At 39.0% G+C, this 23,067-nt stretch overlaps 1 protein-coding gene across 1 annotated transcript in view; it reads left to right on the forward strand.

The window, feature by feature from the left end:
• The window catches only part of AGAP1 (ArfGAP with GTPase domain, ankyrin repeat and PH domain 1), a 383,533-nt gene that overhangs the window by 75,223 nt on the left and 285,243 nt on the right, over positions 1–23,067 (forward strand). Inside the window, 4 exon segments of the mRNA XM_042467277.1 lie at positions 1,758–1,816; positions 3,795–3,882; positions 15,235–15,320; positions 19,760–19,901. Of these exon segments, the coding sequence (XP_042323211.1) occupies positions 1,758–1,816; positions 3,795–3,882; positions 15,235–15,320; positions 19,760–19,901 (375 nt within the window).

Raw genomic sequence — 23,067 nt, forward strand, 5'->3', positions numbered from 1 at the left:
GAAACCATGTCCTACGTGGAGTGGCTTAGGAAGCTGGGTATGTTTAGCCTGGAAAATATTAGGTTAAAAGGTGATATGAAAGCCGTTGTTTAAATATTTGAAGGTACATCATATTGAGGATGGAACAAGTTTGTTTTCTACTGATCCAGAGACTAGGATGCAGAGCAATGGATTCAGGCTACAGGAAAAGAAATTCCACCTAAACATTAGGAAGAACTTCCTGATAGTAAGAGCTCTTTGACAGTGAAATACGCTGCTTCAGAGTGTGGTAGAGTTTCCCTTTTTTTGGGGGGGGGGAGGTTTTTATACAGGCTGGATGCCATCTGTTGAGAGTGCTTTGTATATTCCTGCACGGCAAGTGATTGGGCTGGATGACCCAGGTATATCTTCCAACTCTATGATGCTCAAATAAAATAAAATAAAAGAGGAGACTCTCAAAACTGGTACAAACAGTATCAGTTAACAGCAGTTCAAAGCTTCTATTAAGGGCATAATTGAAAAGTTGGCGATACTTTGAGAATTAAGAGCTTTCTAAACATACGCCTAAGTTAAGATACACTGAAAAGCATTCAAGATTGAAAAGATCCTGTCCATGCCATGCAATCTTAGAAATACAAGATAAAGTTGTTAAAATAAGAGGAAAAAATAATTATACAAAATTGAGGGATATACCTTGCTCACGACTATGGGAAATAAGGGAATGTAGCAAAAAGCGGATATATGTAATTGTCAAGTAGGCATACAACTAATGAATTTCAGGGAAGAAGATAAATTGGGCTGGGTCCAGGATCTTTCCACACAAAGGGCCTGATTCTTAAGGATTTTCCTCTCCCCTAGATGGAAGGACTTCTGTGGGAAAAATCACTTTTCACCAGCCCCAGCTGCTTGTACCTGAATCAAACTCATTCTGTCTTAGCAAAGGTGGGCAGACAGTAGCTATGGAATCACAATGAGATTGTGATCCCTGCAGACACAAATTCACAGTTTTGAGAACTGTAAAACCAAGCCTCTGTTGTAATATCCTCTAGATAGAAAAACTGCCCAATAATCTTACAGAAACATCTGGAAGAGCATGACACTGCAAATGGATTAATGGAATTTATTTACCCCAAAATTTAAACATTGCATGAATGTACATTCTCACGCTACTGAATTAACTAATCCCAATTTCATGATCAATAGCCTTTGGTCCATAACGTATCATAACTAGAAAACCGTCTTTAGATAGATTTTTCTTCAAAACGCATTTAATTTTTAAAAATCTGATTTCAATAATAAAAATTTGATTTAAACTTTTACAATCCAATTTTAATTATTATTTTTTTAAAAGCATTGTTTTTTATCCAACCTGCTTTGTTTTGATTCTCAACTTGACCATGGAAAACCCAGTGGGTAACTGTAGGTAAATCAAACACCCTTGGACCCAGAAATCCCCATTATAAGATTATCTTAAGGTCTCCATAAGTTGGAAAATTCTTGAAGACACACAACAACAAAATAATGTATAGAGACGAAAAGCATATTAAGCAATCTACTTCTTTCACTGTCTTCTATCATCTGACACTTTCTGCCCTCCCCTTCTGCCCCTTGGCAGGTACAAGCACCCGAAATGTGAGGCGAGGGGGTGGCACTTTCACTATTCCAAGAGAACTCTGCTTGTGCTTCTCTTGAACCATGTTACAGATAACCTTTTAATGTTAGAAGGTTACTTACATAGTACTGTTAAAAACTATATTAAAAATTGTTCAATCTTACAGATGCCTTTGTAAATAGCCAGGAATGGACACTAAGTCGATCTGTGCCAGAACTCAAAGTGGTAAGTAACTTGTCAGTGGCCATATTTACTCTTAATGTTTTAATTTCTGTGATAAAGCTTGATAGTACTTCAGATATATAAGGATTCTGCCCCCCCTTCCCCCCCCCGGTGCCCATCCACATGTGCAGTCGGTTTCTAAAAGAATTGCAGAGTCAGGCTACTGTGTGGATGCACTCCGAACATGCTATAAATCTACATGTTCCTGTTTGGGTTTAGAATGACTGCAGCAGGAAAAAAATTATGTTGTCTTCTCTTGTCCTTTATCAAGCTAATTTCCCTTCACATAGATTTCTGTCCTTAAAGTAGCAAGACTCAATGTTGCCTCTGGCTTCCTGGCTGTTGGAGGTGGCACAGTCCAAAAATTATGGAACCAAATAGATTTAAAATTATTTCTGATACTTTTGCTCATGTGCTCCTTGTTTATTCAGATTAAGACCACGGAGCATACCACAACACCAGAATTTAATTGAATTTTTATTTTGAATGGTTCTGCTTCTCTGATATTTTCCAAGGCTTTCAAATGAACCTGGTTGAGGGAAGAAATGAACATTTTGGTTTAGAGTTATTTTGGTTTGAGTTGTGTTAGTCCCAGTGACACCAGATCCATGGAGAGTCGTTACATAGGTAAGTCCTATTGACTCTAGTTGGGACTTCCATCATTTTTCTGGTTGATCATAAAAATAATATGGTTTCATGCTTATGATTCTGGCCTGCCCACACTGCTGGGAGACAGTTCCCTATTGTCCATTGTAGTATCATGTCAGCCCACTGTTTTATGCAGAAGTGACGGTCAAACGTGCTATTATTGTCAATGGGCTGGATTCAGGAAAACTCTCCTGCAGACAGAAGTCTTGTATACATTTTTGAAATTTTCCACATTGGCGTCTTCTAATTGGTGTTTCTGCTATATAATTATGTAGTTATTTCAGCTGCCTGTGTACAAATATCAAATTTGGCTACATTGTTGCTATTTTTAGTGGCTTTATTGCTGCTCCATTTCTTTTGTTAATCTTGGGACTAATTGTAGGGTTGTGCTTTGCTCCAGAAGTAGATGTCTGAGGAAGCAACTTTTCATGTCTGCGTCACAATTGTTCCATATAAGAAGGAAAGGCAGTGCTAATTATAATGGCCATTGCTGCATCGGTAACTGTAGTAGTTAATTACAGTTAGCCATCTATTCTAGGAAGGAAATCAGTTTCTGTATGTATCTTACCCATCTATAGATTGCTGTAGATTTTTGGTGACATGTTTTAAATGTCAGCTTACTGAGAATTTCAGTTTAAATACTTCTAGCCCTTATAGCTGTGGATGTGCGACAAAATACCCTTTTCCTCCTTCAGTGGCATGACGAAAATTCAGAACGTAAATTAATGTATACTGGTCTTAAAACCTGTACAACTAGCTCCCATCTTGCACACTCCTGCTTTTAGTTATAAACAAAAAACAAAACATGACTTTTTATGACTTTATTAGTCTGGTCAAAATCAGATATAGGAGTTTGCGGAGTTTGAGTCCCCTAATACATAGTTTTAGTTCCTTCAGGGCAGAGAGTGTATAGCCATGGAATACATGAAGAGCTGGAGTGTGAAGAGGATCTCATTTGTATACAAATGATAAAGATAAAGGTGGAAGTCTAGGCTCTAAAACTGTTTTTCCCCCTAGTGCCAAGATACATTTTCAGTTATAAAAGAAGGGGTTCCTGTTGGCTCATCAGATGTTGCTGGACTGCAGCTGTGAATTTAGTTTGGCACCTTTATTATTGCTTGATTATAGTCTGTTTATCTTATTTTTTAGGACATTATTTGGTTTAAGAATCCATGATCTTAGTTTAGAATTAGAATGAATGCACATGCCCTGGGATAATTCTGATTTATTGATTTATTTCTGTTTGGAAATTGATTGAGCTTTACCCCTATTTGTAAGAACTATGACTTAAATCTTAAATTTAAAAAATAATAGTTATCTTTTCTCTCCACAGGGAATTGTGGGAAATTTAGCTAGTGGTAAATCTGCTCTTGTGCATCGATACCTGACAGGGACATATGTTCAAGAGGAGTCACCGGAAGGTAAAATAACTGATAGACCAATGGAAGCATGCTATTCTTAGACCATGGCTGTTAGCATTATTATTGTGATTGTTACTGTATTGTTATTTGTATCCTGCCTTTCTCCCAAAATTGGAAGTCAAGGCGGTTGTGCAACTGCAGAATATCAAATTAGTTATAGAGTACATCCTATTAGACAGAAAAGCATATGAAAGAAAACACTAAATGTTTAGCTGTACATCTTTTTGAAGAGGGCACATTGGTAATATGCTGCCTTTTCTCATAGAGTGCTTTTTGCCAAAAGAGATCTAAAAGTTAGTAGGACCTGTCAGAAAGCAGTTTCTACTTTTTCTCTTTATCCCCTACTTTTAAAAAACCTACTATATATCTTTTTCATGTGGCCATTGTCCCTAATCTTACTGCACTCAAGTTATTGTCAAGCTATTGGGACAAGTTATTGACAAGTTATTGTCAAGTTATTGGGACAAGCTTTAACTGAAAGCTGCAGGCCATAAGCCCTATAGCAGTGATGATGAACCTTTTACAGACCGAGTGCCCAAACTGCAACCCAGACCTCACTTATTTATTGTAAAGTGCCATGTCCCTCTGGCTTTCTAGTAAGAGATTCTGGCAAACTCTGTGCTAGGGCGACAGCATGTGTGCCCACAGAGAGGGCTCTGAGTGCAACCTCTGGCCACACGTTCCATAGGTTCGCCACCACTGCCCTATAGTGTTTATATTTTAGGCCCTTGATGTCTTATGTTATAGTTAAGACTAGAATATACTTTGCATGTGACTTGTTCCCTTTATTCTTCTTCTTAATTTTTAGAATTTTAGAATTGTTACAAATAAGTCATAGAAACAGTGAGGTGTAAGTGAAAAGCTTTGTAAGTTTTTGTGGCTGAATTCAGATAAATGAATAGAATATAGATTTGAATATGAAATCCTAGTAGAATCTAATTAAGGTAACATTCACAGAAATTAATATCCTGATTATTTTTATTTGTTCTCCTTATGAACTTTTAAATCCAACTGAGACACTGAATTTCTGGTTCCTTCTTTTCCTTACTGGCTGTTCCATTCTTTGCAGATATGGATGCAGGTAACTATATGTCCTCTTCACAGCAGCACTTGTTTTGAAGAGAGGAAGCAAAGTTTTTGTACTAGTTTCCCCTTTGTTTTGTGCACCATTTTTGTTTCCTTTTATTTTTATGTTAAGAACACATCTCACTGTCGTCACATGCTGTAGATGTCTCTTAGCAGTAGTCATATGTAGATTCATGTGTCTGTAACAACATCTGTTCTAAATTAACCCTTCTTAGGGTGTTCTCTAACTTTGTGTGCTAACAGTAGTTATTAAGGGAGTCCAGAAATGGCATTTGGCTTTCATTCAGGGCTCACATGTTTGTCCTGCCTTAGAGGACTCCCAACTTTTCCTCCAGTTTCTGTCAGTACACATTTTTAATAGGATGGGATAGAATGTGTTCATTACAGTCACTATTGATGAATAGTTGCCACTATTTTTGGCAAGTATAAGTCATTTGCAAAATATAATCAGTGTTATTTTTCTTGTTCCTCCTGAAATGTTTAAGTGTGTTTAGCTAAAAGTAATAAAAATACAATGTTGAAAAAAGAGTACCAGAGAACATAGAGAGAAAAATGATCACAGAGAAACCAAGGCTAAACCCATTATAACATTGCTCTGATAGTTTAACTACATTATCTTTTAAAAATGGATCTGATATTAACAGTTGTGTTATCATTAGAGGAGAATGAAGCTTTTCCCACTTCCAAGATCTTTCCTCAACTCTTGAACCTCTCAGTTGAGCTGCATTAATACAATTGCAAAAGAGATGTTACGGTTGAGATACAGATAACTCCTGAATTATTATTATTTTTTGGATAATTGATGCAAGGACAGACAATATATGTGCAGCTTGAGTAAAACAGATAGCACTGCAGCCAGCACTGTGTGAACCCTATGTGAAAAGTTGGTACTGTGTATTCCTTGGCAATGATGCTGTGAATGAATAGCATCCTCAAGTTTCCTTTTACCCTCCACAACCAATATGTTGAAGGACTAATACTGGTATGTTAAATTGTAGGCATAACATGCTAATAAATGGTGGTGTGCATATGAATAAGTGCAGCAGTTCCACTCGCTATAAGGCAGATAATTTGAACAGATGTTGTGGTAACCCATGGATAGAGTTATAAATTGGTCAGCCATGTTACAAAATCTGTACCAGCACCTTTTGGATATAGACCATCATTTCCACAAGAAAAGTTGGTACTTTTTATTAGGTGTGTGTGTGACATGTTTGTAATAAAGGAAATGGTTATAGTGAGGCAGCTTAATACCATTTATATTTAAACAGAGGCCTTGAAAATAAAACACGTACTATGTAGTGTATAACCACTGCCTGATAGTATTCTGTCAGAGGATTTATTGGATCACTGCTATGCATCTCCAAAGGCTTGAAGATGTACAAACGTCTCCCTTTCCATTATCACCTTGTTTCTCTTAAGATAACCTGGAATAGGTTTTGGAGAAGGAAGGAGTTGGGTGGCAGGTGCTCCAGGGCATGCAAAGTAATTCGGGAAGTGTGCTCTGTCACAATCTGCCTTCTGTTTGTTTGGTTTTTGTAAATATAAAAACAGGGCAGAAATCCAGTGGGGAAACTCATATTTATTAGCTATTTTGTCACATTTTCTATTTCGTTTTCTTCAACTAGTTGATTCCCCAGCCTCTTCTACAGCCCTCTCAAATTTCAAGTATTCTTGTTCTGCTCCCTAGTGTAGTGTAGGCTGTATAATAGTAATAGTAACATTTTGTAAGCTCATATTGTGCAGGAGAGGGCTTATCTAATGTCCCTTAATTTCAGTCCAATGGACTTGTCAAGTAATATCTCCATCTCAAAAATTACTCCATGCTGGATAGTATTCTACTTTAGATGTTTCACTTTTTGCCTCTGTGGTACCTCAGCCCAATAACTGAAGGAAAACATGGTATCACATGGTATTATTATGCACAGATACTACTGTATAGAAAGAAGCATGTATCCTGGCAGAAAAGTATTGTATAAAACCCCATGATTTTGGTGGTCATGTATTAATTGCAAATACTTCACAATATGATGCACACATTTTGCTTTATGTTACTTTTTCCCCAGCGTGGAGATCGTGAAAATGATATGATTAAGGAGAGTTTTGAAATGTAGCATTAAAATGATTAAACTTAATGGTATTGAGAGAGCTGGACATATAATTATGTTGGCTTTTAAATCCTTTTGTTGTCATTTGTTATCATTGGAAGAAGCAGAAGATGATTTATATTTGTGGAATGTAATTGTAAAATATATGTACATTTTGTTGCTCCAAATATTTCTATATAAAGAAAATTAAGAGTAAAATCTGATGAGGGATGGGGGTTTGCTGGAATTACTGAAAAGCTGATGGATATAGTGGTGCATGTAGCCTTTCCCTCAGTAATTCTCTAACTACCAATTATATTTTCTCCCAACCTCAGTTTCTAAGCTGTTTTTAAAGGCAGCCAGGACATAATTTAATCTTTCACAAGAACAGAGATAAGTTAAGCTTGGTTATCTCTCGAGGTAGGATTGTAGCTACCACATGACCCTAAACTGGTGAAATACTTGGTGCCACAGAGGCTACCTATAATTCTAATGATATAACTAGATTAAAGAATACCTCCAGGCTAGGAGCCTTTCTTTAAGGCGAGTCCAACCTTGCCCAGAACAGAGTGCTCACTGCTAACTTGAGCCAGTGAAGTGCCAACTAGCACTACATCTTTTCGTAAGTCAAGTTTAGGTTTACAGTGGTGCCTCGGGATACGAAATACCCAGCTTACGAAATTTTCGGGATACGAAAAAATCCCATAGGGAATTATTGTTCCGGGTTACGAATGTTTTTTCGGGTTACGAAAAACATTTTGGTGCTTTTTTCGGCTTTTTCGCACGGAATCACGGCTTTTCCCCATTAGCGCCTATGGCAATTCGGCTTACGAAGGCTTTTCGGGTTACGAAAGCGGCCGCGGAACGAATTATTTTCGTAACCCGAGGCACCACTGTATTTGCTATCATCCAATCTATTGCTTCAGTCCATTCTGATATCTGTTACTGAGCTCTGCGGAGAAGAAGAAGGAGCCTGCCGAGAGATATTGATACTTCATTCTTCCTGTTACCCAGATATCATTAACTCTGTAGTTTGAGATATATGTTAAAAATTTGGTGACGGAAACATGCAGGGCATCATACCACTTACTGCCTTGAAGTTGAGTATTAGTTTCAGAAGCACACATTCATATGGAAACATGACAAAATAATGTAATTACAATGGCAGTCAATAACAAATGGATCACCATGTGTGCACAGCCATATCTGATCATGTAAATTTCATAAAGACTTCATATTTACACCATTTGGAAGGTAATACATAGCTGTCATTTTTGTTGTGTCAGCAGCACATGTGTGAAATAATGTTTATATTTTAAACTGCTGTAATGAACAGTGACTTACACAGTGGGCCCTTGGTATCCACTGAGGTTTGGTTACAGGACACACACACACACACAAACACCATTGATACCAAAATCCGTGGATGCTCAAGTCCCATTATATACAGTGGTGTAGTAAAATGGTGTCCCATATATAAAATGACAAAATCAAGGTTTGCTTTTGGGAATTTTTGTTTTTGGAATATTTTCAAGCTTTGGATGGTTGAATCTGTGGATGCAGAATCCATGGATACAGAGAGCTGACAGTATATGAAAGAGAATGATATGGCCCAAATCACCAAAAAACCTTTTAAGAATGATACATTAAAACTTTTTAGTATTTACCATTATTGACAAAACGTGTGTAATTTTAAATAATATTTTGTGTCATTCACATACTGGAGAGGTTCATAGAAATTAAGCAGATATTTGGATGTATGTTGTTAAAAAGTGATACTGTTTTTTATTGAAGAAATTTATGTGCAGAACAAGGCCTGTGCCAGACTGGTAGTCCCACCTACATTACTCCCATAGAGTCATAAATGAGATTTACATTTATCATTCATCAGTTGATGTCAGTGGATCTATTTTAGTGGGGATTAAAATGGGTTTAAATGCCAGACTGTTTTCAAGTGCGTTTGTTCTCATAAGTGCGCTTTAGTTCATGGAATATAACTTTCTAAAATAGAGGTAGCTGTGCTAGTCATAAAACAAAACCCCAAATACCTTTATTTGGAGCTTTTGAAAAAGAAACTTGCAGCACTTGATACCCTTTGTGCACTGTCAGATAGAAGGTATAATATAATTTGTAAAATATAATGAGATACAAGGCATTAGCCAGTAATAGAATACTTGGTGAAAGTTATTTGAATACAGAACCCAAGTATAAATTCGGTTTACATTTGTATAGAAGGGACTAGATGTGCAACAGTAGTAAAAGGTTTCTACACTATTGAGGCAATTTTGAAAAAAGCACTATCTCTTGTACATGGAATTATTTGTCATTAATTACATATGTAATTACATACATAGGGAACATACTAATATAAATTTTGAACCACAAATTACACTGCTATATTGATTTCTTAAAGCTAAATTGGCTGACTTACACTGTGGAGGGACAACATGACCTAGGTTGCCTATTTCATTTGCCAAGATTGATTTATAATTTACAAGCTAGTTAATAACAACAGCAACAATAACAAAAAAAAAATTATTTCCCATCTGTCCTCAAGACTTGAGGTGGAGTACATGTTAACCAACGATCCTGAATATGTTCTGAAAGTTAAATTAGAAATGTCTTAACCAATGTTTCTTCATGTTTATATTAACAAATCATTTCAGATTTGTCGTGGTCTCTACTGAGAGGTCATGATGTGAAAAAATTTGTGTCCTCTTTTTCATGGAATCCATTACTATCATAATAACTGAAAATAAAAGGGATTTTTGGTTTCCAGAAGCTACTTGGTTTCCACAGGTTAATGTTACAGTTCCCCTACCTCACTGAATATAAAGCCCTCAGGAATTTAACAAGTCTCATACCACATCTTTCTTTTGTCTGTCAGGTTGAAAACTAATTGAGCCTTACAAAAGTCCCAGAGTGCTTACAATTGTTTTCTACTTGTAGTAGCAAAGTGATGTATATTACCTTTATTTTTCTTAACTAGTAGAAACTGTAATCAAATCTCCAAATGATGCATTAATGATTCTCTAATACTTTTAACAAAACGTTTGTAATGGTAACATGGTAAATCTGATAGCAGTCATTATTGCTATTAGGCATTTATTAGTACATTCATTGACATTACTTACATAAAGAATTTAAACCAGCATTTTCATCCTAATCTTTTATCAGATGTCATGGGTTGATTGCAAGATCTTCTTTATAATGCTTCAGAATGAATACACTTTCTTAAAAGGAAAGAATCTTAAATTTAATTTGGACTTGAAGAACTTCCAGTAGTCATTAGATATTGCAATCACATTTCTTAAGAATATGGTATGCTAACAGGTCCACATTAAATAACAGATGAATTGCACTGTTCTTGAACATAAGATATTTCTGTGATCCCTATTTTTAAAGTTGCAGTTTGTATCAATTGAAAACCTGTTAACATGATGCTCTTTGGTCACTCCCTTCTCCCACAAAACACACACATACATGTGCACATATACACAGAGAGAGAGAGGATGGGGGTAGAAAGAGACAATAAGTGAGATATAACTTTTCAAAAAGATAAATGATAGAAACTGGAACAACACTTCTACGATTCTGTGAAATAAATAAATAAATAAATGGGTTAGTCCTCTGGGTATCATCGTTGTAGGAATTATGCAGTGACTACTGTAAAGATAACACTTCACTCCATGTTTAAAAAATCAGGATGAAAATAGAAATGACTTTCTCACTACAGTTTTAGAATTTCTATTACTGATTTGGGACTGTATATCACAGTGAAAGGAGAGAACATTAAGATCACACAGACTGAATAGAATGGGTTCCAGAAGTCCTAAATCAGAACGTATTCATTGTGAATGAATGTTTTCCTTTTTTTTATTTGCCTCTGAATATAGTTGCAGTATATAATCCAATGATTTCTTAAACTAAAGATCTCAGATTACAAGAAGTATTACAGATTGACAGTGTACATACTATTACAGCACTTCAGTATTTACACTATTACAGTCCAGAAAATAGTAGGCAGAACATGATCATATATGGGGCTGTCCTTGATCCTTCCTTAGCTACATGTTGCTTTACTTTCCCAAACTGTAACAGGATGGAGAAATCGGGAAAACTAAGTGGTGTTAACTTGTGCAGGCAGATTGTTTTTCTTCTTTTGTTATTGGGAAAGCAATTCTCTCCCAGGATAGGAACAAACACAGATGTGAGGATTATTTCTAGACTCAACTCATTTCCAGTTCAAGATGTTATTGGAGCCCAATCTGAGTGATTTGTTGTTGTGAACGCAAAGTTTGGTGATAAAATGATCAATTATTATGCACCAAATCATTCATGGAGCAACTTTTGACTATGATCTATGCAAGTTTGAGAATTTTGCAGCAGATGACAGCATTTTGGGTGGGGACATGAATGGTGTTCTTTATTGGACCTCAGGAACTCCCAAATTTCTGCTCTTGCTAATGGAGGCTTTGTCTCCGGGTTTCCATGGAGTATTCTGGCTCTCATTTCCCCCAAATTTGTCCCCTTAACTACCTTCTTTTAATGTGGGGTTTTGGCTCTCACAGTGAATGACAGAGGTTTGCCTTTGGTCCCCATTCATTCCCTGATACATATGCTGAGCTCAGAACAAGGTTCCCAGCTATGTTATTGATGCTAGGTGCTTTGTTTGACTTCAGAATGACTTGTGCCCACAGCAGCAGTGCTGAGTAGCTTGCAAGAGATGGTGAGTGAAGGTAACCACCATTGTCACTGTGAAGACAGCCAAAAACCAACAAAACAAAACAGAAAAAAAAGTGAGTCATTTAAATGCTATTTAATGTGAGTTATTTAAATTGGCTCTGGGGAGGAAGCCCCGAATTGACTTTGAGTGTTGTAAAGACAGCCAACACTTGATTCAAGGTTTTAGCCCTATGTCATGTAAACAGGACACAGTGAAGCCAAGAGGAATTCAGGGTAATTTGTTCATGTAGACGAGCGCTGAGGCTTCTAAAATACTTCATCTTAGTAGGTGTCTGACAAGCTGAGCACCCCCAAACTAGAGGCTACCTCTTTGTGCTCAGTCTTAAGCCTGTTCAAGAACTTTAACCTGTTCCTTACTCTGAGCTTTGTTAACAACCAGATGCCCCCAAATATCAAATCCTGACCTCCGACCTTGTACTCACATTGGTGACATGGGGGTCAAGCAGATTGGCAGCTTGGAATGGCCTCTGGCCAATCCATCTCCAGTCACTCTCTATTCAGCGCAGGACCATGGTGACCAAACACCGCAGCCCCAAGGCCAGACTCTGCCTCCACGTTTCTGAATGGGCCATTGGCAAGGAGCACTTTTTTGTGCTCCTTTTGCCAGTATCCACAGCGTAGCTTTGGCCCGATCTGGGGACGTGCTTCATCTGTACGCCACAGCCTTGAATTGGCCTGAAGTCGGTGCTTTTGGCTTAACAAAGAGTCCCCAAAATTTTACTTATGAAACCTGACTTCTGTTTTGCTTATCTGAGAGCCCTTTATTGTGTGTGTGTGTGTGTGTGTGAATCCAAAGTGACATAACGCATTCTACAAAAATAATCTTAACAAGTACTACTACTGCTGTTCTCTGAGACACCTGAAAGACAGTCCTGATGGGGCTATGCATACAAGAATGGAGGCAAGAAAAAAATTCTTAAGACAAACCGAAAACGTATTACACATTCACAAGCATACACGAGTAGCAAGAGCCTGGCTGGCCTGTCAAAACAAAGAGATAGATCAGTTTGTGTTGGTTTAATATACATTTGCTAACAAGAGAAATACCACATTTTGTTTCCCAGAACAGATTTTAGAAAAGTAGGTAATGAGCTAAAAAACAGGAAAGTGTTGTTCACTGTTTCAGATTCTTAGTAGTGTTATGCTTTTGCAATATGTGTGTACTTCCATGATATTGTTGGACGTTGTTACAAAATGTAGCTGTGTTCTATTTTAAAATCTCAGTAATTTTTTTTTAAAAAAACCAAGACTCCTTCTTTTTAAGAAGAAAAAGGTTAGGGTCGAAGCCTGAGAACTTTGTTGTTGCTTCTAACAAGTGTGGAAAAAAGCAAATCACTAAGTGGCTGAGCACAATCCAATTTGCACAATACACAACACTCTTAATAGTTTGGTAGAAAAATAATTTTAATTATATTAATGTACTTCATATTTCGAGAACCTGTCCATGGGAAAACATTTTCCCATCTCCCCTCCAATACAGTAAATCTAAATATACTTGTAGACAAGGGCCAGAAATGGTTAGAATCATGGAATCATAGAGTTGGAAGAGACCACAAGGGCCATCCAGTCCAACCCCATTCTGCCATGCGGGAACTCACAATCAAAGCATCCCCTGTGACAGATGGCCATCCAGCTTCTGTTTGAAGACCTCCAAGGAAGGAGACTCCACCAATCTCCGAGGGATTGTCTTCCACTGTCTAACAGCCCTTACTGTCAGGAAGTTCCTCCTAATGTTGAGGTGGAATCTCTTTTCCTGTAGCTTGCATCCATTGTTCCGGGTCCTGTTCTCTGGAGCAGCAGAAAACAAGCTTGTTCCCACCTCAATATGACATCCCTTCAAATATTTAAACAGGACTATCATATCTCCTCTTAATCTTCTCTTCTCCAGGCTAAACATCCCCAGCTCCCTAAGGCATTCCTCATAGGGCTATGGCTCCAGTTTCTCAATATCCTTTTTGAATTGTGGTACCCAGAACTGGAAACACTTTTCCATATGAGGCCTGACCAAAGCAGAATAGAGTGGCACTATTATTTCCCTTGATCTAGACACTATACTTCTATTGATGCAGCTTAGAATTCCGTTGGCCTTTTTAGCTGCTGCATAACACTATTGACTCATGCTCAGCTTATGGACTACTAGCACGCCTAGATCCCTTTCACATGTAGGTTCTTAATAATTAATTAAATGGCTTTTTAGCTTAGTACAATTATTAGAAAAATTATAAAATGAATAAAAAACATAGAAAAATCATACTAGCAGCGCTTATGGCAATCAGTCATATCCACTGACAGAACAACTTACGTAAAGCAACTCCTAAACTAGGGAGAGAGACTGGGAAATACATTTTTGAGGATATTGGTTTACCATCTTGGCCTTAGGAACAGTCTGTAATATCAGTGAAAGTTATTTCTGTATTTCTTTATATACCAGTAGTTATTTATTCATTATATATATTCTTTATATGGTCACTATAGTTATTTCTATATCAACAGAAACTATACATACAGAGAACAGGGATGCATATTCTTGGCTATGCAGAGTCACACGTTGAGAGTCTCTCTGAGAGGAACCTTGCCACATGTACATAGGACAGCAGAGTGAGCTGGAGTCCTGAAAGAACAGGGCTAGAAGGGGCACAATATGTGCTTGTTGCCCTGCTTTTTAGGTAGATAGATTAATAAGCACTGTAAGGGATTTTTGCGTCCAGTTAGTTTGACACCTGTAAGTCACATGGATCTACATAGATCCTCCTGGTGCCTTCACTTTCAGAGGCATTACATAAATGCATACTGAGATCTTAAGTAGGCCAGGTTGGTTAAGCCAAACATAATTTGGCATCATCATCGCTCTAGTATGTGAGAGAGCATGGTACTTAAAATATGATTTAAGAAATGTAAGCATAGATTATGAATTTTTAAACCTCCAGTACAGCATGACCCACCTCTTTTGTTCACATGCTAAATAGTCTTGTTTTAGAACAAGTTTCTGGCACAGATTAGTTTCATATACCTGCCAGTTTTTAAACTGGGATCTACAGATACTGTTATAGTTTTTATTTTTGTCTAATGTATGTTGTAGTTTAAAAACATCCTTCTGTAATAGTTAAATACCATTGTCATAATGTGTGTTTTGCTTTGTAGAACTTGGCTTTTCTTGATGAAAATTAACCCTCAAGCAGGTGAATGGTTTAAGTGTTAGCATTCAGTTTTTGATACAGTTGGAACTAAACTGATGTTTGCCATGAGCACTTTAATGAACAAAAGTCAGGAAATGCGGTTTCAGCTGTAAAGACACCCAGGAATATGGCTTTCAACAAAACCTACAAGATCTAAATGTGTCACATTAGTGCTTGTTAGAGTAATTTTTTTTCAAGAAAAGCCTTAATTCTTTTGTATTTTAAACTTTTCTCTAACAAGATGTTTTATGTGACAGGTGGGAGATTCAAGAAAGAGATAGTAGTTGATGGACAAAGTTATCTGCTGCTTATTAGAGATGAAGGAGGCCCTCCTGAGGCACAGGTGAGCATTGCATTTAGTGATTTTAATAAATACAATGGACATGAGTTGGACGAAAACGTATAAACATATATATTTAAGACTGAGTGTGGGGTCAAGTTAAAACTAGAGAGCTCTTATGCAGATTGTTTGATAATCCAAAGTAAAATATGCAAACAATTATAAGGTGATTTAACATACCCTATGTTTTGATGTAGCTCAGCATTTGCCCATGAGAGATACTCATCACCTTTCCAGGCAGCCTAAAGAAACTTGATCTTTTGTCTTCTCCAGCACACATTAAAATCTTCTGCTCAGAAGTCGGAACAGCTGAAACTTGCTAGCTCCCTGTTTGTACATGTTACAAGTTGCTCTCTCCCTCCCTCGCTATCTTCTCTGCAGTGAAGCCTGCAGCTACATATGCTCTAAAACCTAAAACTCTGCTTAAGTAGGTAACATGTAATAAGCTGTGTTAAATTTAATTTACTGATTTTAATTGAAAGTATGTGTGCAAGGTATGAGAGAAAATGTGATGTAGTGGTTTGGGTGTTGGACTATCACTCTGGAAACCAGGTTTGACTCCAAGCTGGACCATGGAACCTCACGGGTGACTTTGGGCTCTCTCATTCTCAGAGGATGGCAATGGCGAACTTCCTCTGAACAAATCTTGCCAAGAAACCACGGTGATAGGGTTGCCTTAGGGTCACCATAAGTTGGAAATTACTTGAAGGGACACAACAACAAATGTGTGTATGTGTGTGAGAGAGATTGTTCTCTTCTCTTCTCCCCTCCTTAACCCCCTCCTTTTAAATATATGGGAATTTGGCTATATTAGTTTATAACCATTTCTCTCTTAGCACTGACCCCCCTCTACTCTCTCATCCATCCAGCCTTAAGAGTAAGCACAAAGAGTTATGTCTGTTGGAAATTTGTAAGTTCTTTAGCTTTGCTTTGCTTTCATCCTATAGATCCTTTGCTGTATGCTCCTAAGTTTTACCTTCGACTTATCTATGGGTCATAGCAAAATCCATAATTTCGGCCCAAAACTTGTCCTCAATTTATACATGAGTTTGACTTATAGGCAAGTACATATAGTAAAGGGATTTTAAAGGGAGGAAATAGACTGTGGGATGTTTTTGAAATCTGAATATTACCACAAATACCAATTGAACTTAGCAAAAAGGACGTATCCTATTATTAAACAGCTCTTATTCATCTAAATAATTATCAGTGCCAGAGGGATGGCAAGGAATGTTGTTTACTTAACTAGCAGCCTAAACATCCATGTCGCTCTATACCAGTACTTCTCAAATAGTGGGGCGGGCCCCCCGGGGGGGGCGCGGGGGTCAGGGAACAATGGTTTGCAGAAGTGGTCTTATAACAATTTTATTGACAAAAGATATTATTTTTAACGGTTGGGGGGGGGGCGCGAAATGTTTTCTTGCGGGGGGGGGGGCATGACAGAAAATAATTGAGAAGCACTGCTCTATACTGAGAATTGAAAGGGAAATAAGAATTAGTTGTGAGGAAAGAGCATGTATAAATGTAAGGAAGACAAGGGACTGAATCATAGTGACACAGTGTGGTCAAGAGGAGTACTTCCAGCTAAAAAGAAAATTGGAAGATTTAAAGGGGGTTGATGGCTGTCAAAATGGCAGTATGGCTGAGGTCAAGACCTGGGCAATGCTAACCTTATAAAGGTGCAAGAATCTATTGAAGGGGAATCAGCAGATTTTGGAAGAAATAGTACTGATGAGAGAACAGATGACAGAAGCAAATATTCAAATGAGAGGAGAAAAGTCCCAGGAGAGTATAAATTTGAGGAGGAATTCAGGAATGTTTGAACATTTGAATGTTGAATTGAAATATAGATAAAAAAAATCTAGCCCAGATACTTACTGATATTCAAAGAATGAAAGATAAAAATGGCAAAACTGGAAAATAGGACCCTCAGATTGGAAACATTTTTTGACACAACTGCGTCATGTAGAGAATAAGGTATAGACACAATTGATGGAATTAAGAGTGAGAGAAAAATCATTCAGAGGGATTGAAGAGCAATAATATGAAGACCTTTATGGAGTAATAGAAATTTAAGCAGATTTTTTTTGGGCAGATTTCAAAAAGATGACCTCAGATTTGAAGCTGATAATGTTTATAGGGTAGACTCATAGGTACCAAGACAATGAAAGCTGCCTAGAGGTATGATAGTTTACTTAGGCGGGATACAGACCGCCAATTTGGGGCGGTCTGGCCCCGCCCCTTTCCCCGGAGTATCGGGGCTTCAGCGGCTACACCGGCAGCCGCTGAGGCCCCGATTCGCCGCTTTTCGGGCTGCGGGGAAGCGGCAAAAGGCCGCTTCCCAGCAGCCAGAAAAGGGGTGTCCCTGGGGCTTCAAGCCCCAAGGACACCCCGCGGCGGCGGGGAGCAGAGAAAGGGGCCGCTTGGCCCCTTTCTCGTTTAGTCCGCTGGGCGCAGCCTTCAGACGGCTGCGTCCAGCGGACTAAACCCGGAAGGAGCTCCGAAATGGAGCTCCTTCCTGCTCCGTGTCCAGGGCGCACTAAGCGCTCTGGCGCGGAGCTAGTACGTCATGGACGCGCCGCCCCGTCTAAAGGCGGCGCGGCCATGACGTACTCACGGCGGCGGCCGTGCGGAAGGGCCGCCACCGTTTAGTGCATGTTTGCCACGCACTAGGGTTAGGGCGGTGCGGAAGCCCCGCCCTTTCGTAACCCTAGTGCGTGGCGAACACGCACTAAACTGCCGGTATGTAACCGGCCTTAGTAGGAAGCCAAATGAAAGATAATATATTATAGGTGTTCCAATTAAAAAAAAGATAATTGATAAGAAACAGTATTTATAAATACAAAGCAGTGAAAAGTTTGAAGTAGAGAAAGAAATACTATTGTTTGATGGACAAACTCTTCGTTGTGGAATACAGTTCAGATGAGAAAAGCTGGCAAAAGTTACTCTGATTTAAGCAATGATTTACTGTTGCTACTATTCCAAAAGCAGAATACATTTTGAGGAAGCATAGAAAGGATCTGAATGATTCTGGAAATGGAAATGGCAAAGCTAACAATATGGTTGAATAAAGTTCAGAGCCAACCTCTGGAGAAGAAGGGCAAAGAAAAACAAAAAGGTGTGCCCCATCATCAAAGAGAGATGATAAGGAAATGGACTCTGTTGATACTAATCTCTGATTGCTGAAGTCAAATGTTTCTCATAGAAAGACTGAGCCTCTATATGCACTTCCTCCTGGTTTGTGAGTCAGTTTGTTAGTTCTGATAGGTCTAACTAGGAGTGGATGTTCTGTAGCTTTTCATATATTGTTGGACTACTGCTCCCAGCACTTATCACCATTGGCAATAGCAGCTGGAAGCTTTGCGAGTTTCACCCCTGAGACAGAGGAAAAACAGGATTAGGGAGATTAGCATTTGCCAAATAAGAAATATCAGAGCCAGAGCAGTGAGGCTATGGAACAAGAAAGATCTGGTGCTGGGGTGAAGTACACAGAAAAAAAGTTTTGTCAATGTAGTGTTTGAAAATGATCATAGCATCTGCTCTATAACAGATAACAGTTCATAGTATCACAGTAATGGCATTTCATGCTTCATCATGGATCATAATTTTTTGCATAGCCATTTTTGGAGATTTTTCTACTAATTTTGTAGCTTTAAAGGTTGTTCTGAATGTTTAAGTCTCTAAATCAAGGTTTCTCAACCAGAGTGGTTTTGTTGGAGGTTGCTAAGGGCTCTGCTGTTGTTGATGGTGTCCTAAGCTGTCTTCTCCAGCACCACATCTCAACTGAGTTGACTTTCTTTCTGTCAGATTTCTTTACTGTCCAGCTCTTGCATCTGTACATGGTGATGGGGAATACAATAACTTTAGTTCTCAGATGTATATCTTTCCTCTTCAGGATTTTTTTCTAGTTCTGTCATAGCTGCTTTTCCCATTCCTAGTCTTCTAATAGAAGAGAATTTCTTGCAGCACCAGTGATGAAAAAGAAACACAATAACAAAACAGTTTCATTTTAAAATCACTGGTGTTGCAAACAGAATTGTCCTGGTCACCATTATTTACCTGTTTGGATGGTTTATTGTTACTTAGGTTTGATTATTTTTTTTCTTTTTACCATGCTCTGGTATCCACAGTGATGAAGGATGGGTAAAAAACATTTTAAAGAAATAACCAGTCTCTGGGCCATTTGAACATAGAAAAGATTTTCCAAACAATGTTCTTTGAAGTTGTTAAGTATTGGTTTTTAAGTATTTGATTTGCACTGGAGTAATATGTTCCACTATCAAAGAATGGCTGTCAAAAGTGTGCTAGAAATTCAGTCTTCACAAAACTATCAAACCTCACATAATTACCTAATGCCAGTTTAAGTCTTAGTTCCAGCAGTTTGCTGGTTGATACACGCCTTCAAATCTCATTGAGTGTTTATTTACTTTCCCCTTCTCCAGTTTGCCATGTGGGTGGATGCTGTTATATTTGTCTTCAGCCTTGAGGATGAAATTAGCTTCCAGACAGTGTACCACTACTATAGCCGTATGGCAAATTATCGCAACACTAATGAAATCCCAATGGTACTAGTGGGAACTCAGGGTAAGTGAAGCCTCTTTTGTGTATGTTATTTATTATCTGATTTTAGACACTCCAGGCTTTATTCAGGGAAAAGCAGTGCCAAGTCACTTCTGAATATTCTTTGCCTTAAAAAAAAACTATGAAGTTCATGGAGACTTCATAAGTTCACTGGCAACTTGAAGGCTCATGCACACATATTTAAATGTTAACACTGTATCTTTAAATACCATGTTAGCACTAAAGAGAGATAACAAGTAGGGAAGTTCCAGGCTGGATGGGAAAGCTTCATGGCCTGGGTTAGATCCCTTGGTTTGGAGGCTTCCCTAACCTGGTTTGATTGGAAAGTTCCAATTTTTCTTCTGTATACTAATCCTCTTTTTACAGATATTATAAACCTAGAACAATTCCAGTAACATGGAACATGGGGTCATACAGACCAGCAGCTTGAAGCAGCAGTTTCAGCTTCAGTCGCACCCCAATTGGCGTGGGACTGCAGCGACCACACTGCCCATTCCTGAGCGGGACACCAGTAAAAAGTGGACTTTCCCCACTCCTTTTAGTCTTGGCTTTTCCTGGCTGGATGTGTTTTCCACATGGCTTCTGATTACTCTGGGGTGTGCACTGTCTGAAAAAACTTGCTAAAAAAACCCTAGGGTCACCATAAGTCAAGAATAACTTGGAGGTACACAACATCAACTCAAACAAAACTCCTTATGCTGGAATAGAGCGTGCGTAGAAATAATCCTTTTAAAATCCCTATTGTCTCAGTGGAAAACACTTTGACTCCAACTTGCTCTGTTCCTGCAACAACCTTGCCAAGTCTCTGGAGGGTTCCCTGATACTCTGGAGCTTGTGATAAGGGATACGAAAGAGGCTTTAAATGATACTACTGTATGAGTAACTTTTGTTCTTGACCAGTGATGGTGAACCTTTTAAAGACTGAGTGCCCAACTCAGTGGCATTCTTGTGCCAGGTGTCACCCAGTGCCAGGGGAGGTATTTCTGGGGTGGAACTTCCCCAGAGACAGTTAAAGGCATGGGAGGGTGGGGGAAGAGGAGGAACAGGCACACGCCTGTTCCTCCTTTTTCCCCACCCTCCCATGCCTTTAACTGTCTCTGCATGTCCTCAGAGATGGCTTTGCATGCTAAAGAAGGCATGCGTGCCATAGGTTCACCACCACAGCTCGAGATGGTGGACAGCCATATACAGTATGCCTGGGAAGTTCACAATGGGAAATACATCTCCCATCTTTGACTGCTCACAATTATGAGTTTGATATATGACTAAAATCTTGCAGAAGAAATATCTCAGGAAATATTAGGCTTTCCAAGTGATAAACAGAGACTCTGTGACACAGGACCAGATGGACTCCTATTTTGGAATGCTCCATCTAAAATAATCTTAGGCGGATTACAGACCGCCATTAAAGTATGCATGGAGCGCATACTAGGGTTAGGAAGGGGCAGTGCTTCTGCCTCCCCCCAACCCTAGTACACAAAATGGCGCCCACAAAATGGTGGCGGCCGTTCCACATGGCCGCCGCCATGATGTCGTCACGAACGCGCCGCCTCCAAACGAGGCGCGGACGTGACACCATCGCTCCGCGTGAGGGCGCTTAATGCGCCCTTTCAGCGGAGCAGGAAGGAGCTCCGAAACAGAGCTCCTTCCTGTTTTGCGTCGCTGGTGCAGCCGTGTGAAGGAGTCCCCGCTGCCCTTGGGGTGTTCTTGGGGCTTAAAGCCCCAAAGACACCCCTTTCCAGGCTGCAGGGAAGTGGCCTTTTGCCGCTTCCCCACAGCCTGCAAAGCGGCGGATCAGGGCCTCGGAGGCTGCTGGTCTGGCAACTGAGGCCCCGATAAGTGGGGAAAGGGGCGGGTGCAGGCCGCTGCTTTTCAGCGGTCTCTAACCCGCCAATCTCTGCAAAGTTTAACTTATGTTCAAACTTAAATGGAAAAGGATAGGAGAATTCCATTAAACAAAACTTAATTCTGTTTTCTAGCAGAATTGTAAGGACTGAGGATAGGATAAGATCATGTAAACATATGTTAAAATCTATTATTTCATTTGAAATGGAATATATAAAATATTGTAACTGCATTTGTAGAATTGCATTTTGTATTGGCAAGAATCTTTCAGTATATGGAAAAACCAATGAAGAGTTGAATTTGGATCAGAAGTGTAAAGGATAGCTCATTTCCATGCATTTAACAATGGTTTTGTACTAAATGATTTTATTCAGTGGGGTAATAAGGTATTAAATAATTCTACAACCAGGAAGCTGTCACTTCTCTGCTGAAGTGCTAGTTGGTTTGAAATGGTTGCCAGGGTCCTAAATTGGTCCACTTCATTAAGTCTTTATTCATTGATTGTTTTCTTGCTTTTTAAGGGTTGAAGAGTGAGATGGTGCTCTCATAGGTGTTTATCAGACGAGCTCTTAAAGAGCTACTATTCCAGTGTGACTCCTCTAGCAGCCTCCTGTTGCATGCTGGGATTGGCAGTTTTAAGGAGCTGAACTTCTCTGCCTGAGAATTCTAAATACCCCTCCTTAAAACTGCCAATCCCAGCATGCAACAGGAGGCAGCTAGAGGAGTCACACTGGAATAGTACCTCTTTAAGAGCATAGTGTGATAAACATCATAATCTGAGCGTAGTAGGGATAGCTTCTGTAGGGGCAAGAATTCCTTTTGAGGTTGACTGTGACCACTCAGGATGTGCTAATCTAAAGGGGGAACAACCAGAGGAACCAAGGCAGAGAATAAATTTCAAACATTTATTTTTATATTACTAGTTTATAAATGTCATTTTTATTGGACTACTCTTCTTTCCTTTTCCCTTTTAATTTCAATGTGATAGTAACAAAAGGATTCAGACCCCCTTCACCTCAGCTATTACGACTTTGGGTCCTCTTTTTCTAGGTGCAGTCAGTCACATTGTTACTAGCAGCACCACTAGCTGCCAAGTGGAATGTGAACATAGCTGGGCCACAGAACTATTTCTAGGAGGGAACTCTTGCCTCTGCACTCAGAGATCTTGAATCATATTGCTGTCTGAGACCCAGAACATGCTGCAGAAATAATCCACTGCTTTAACTGTCCTGGTTCAGTGCTAGGGAATCCTGGGAATTATAGTTTCTTGTGGCACCAGAGCTCTCTGGCAGAGAAGGCTAAATGTCTCACAAAACTATAGTTC

This window comes from Sceloporus undulatus, chromosome 1, assembly GCF_019175285.1.
Source record: "Sceloporus undulatus isolate JIND9_A2432 ecotype Alabama chromosome 1, SceUnd_v1.1, whole genome shotgun sequence".
Lineage (NCBI taxonomy): Eukaryota > Metazoa > Chordata > Lepidosauria > Squamata > Phrynosomatidae > Sceloporus > Sceloporus undulatus.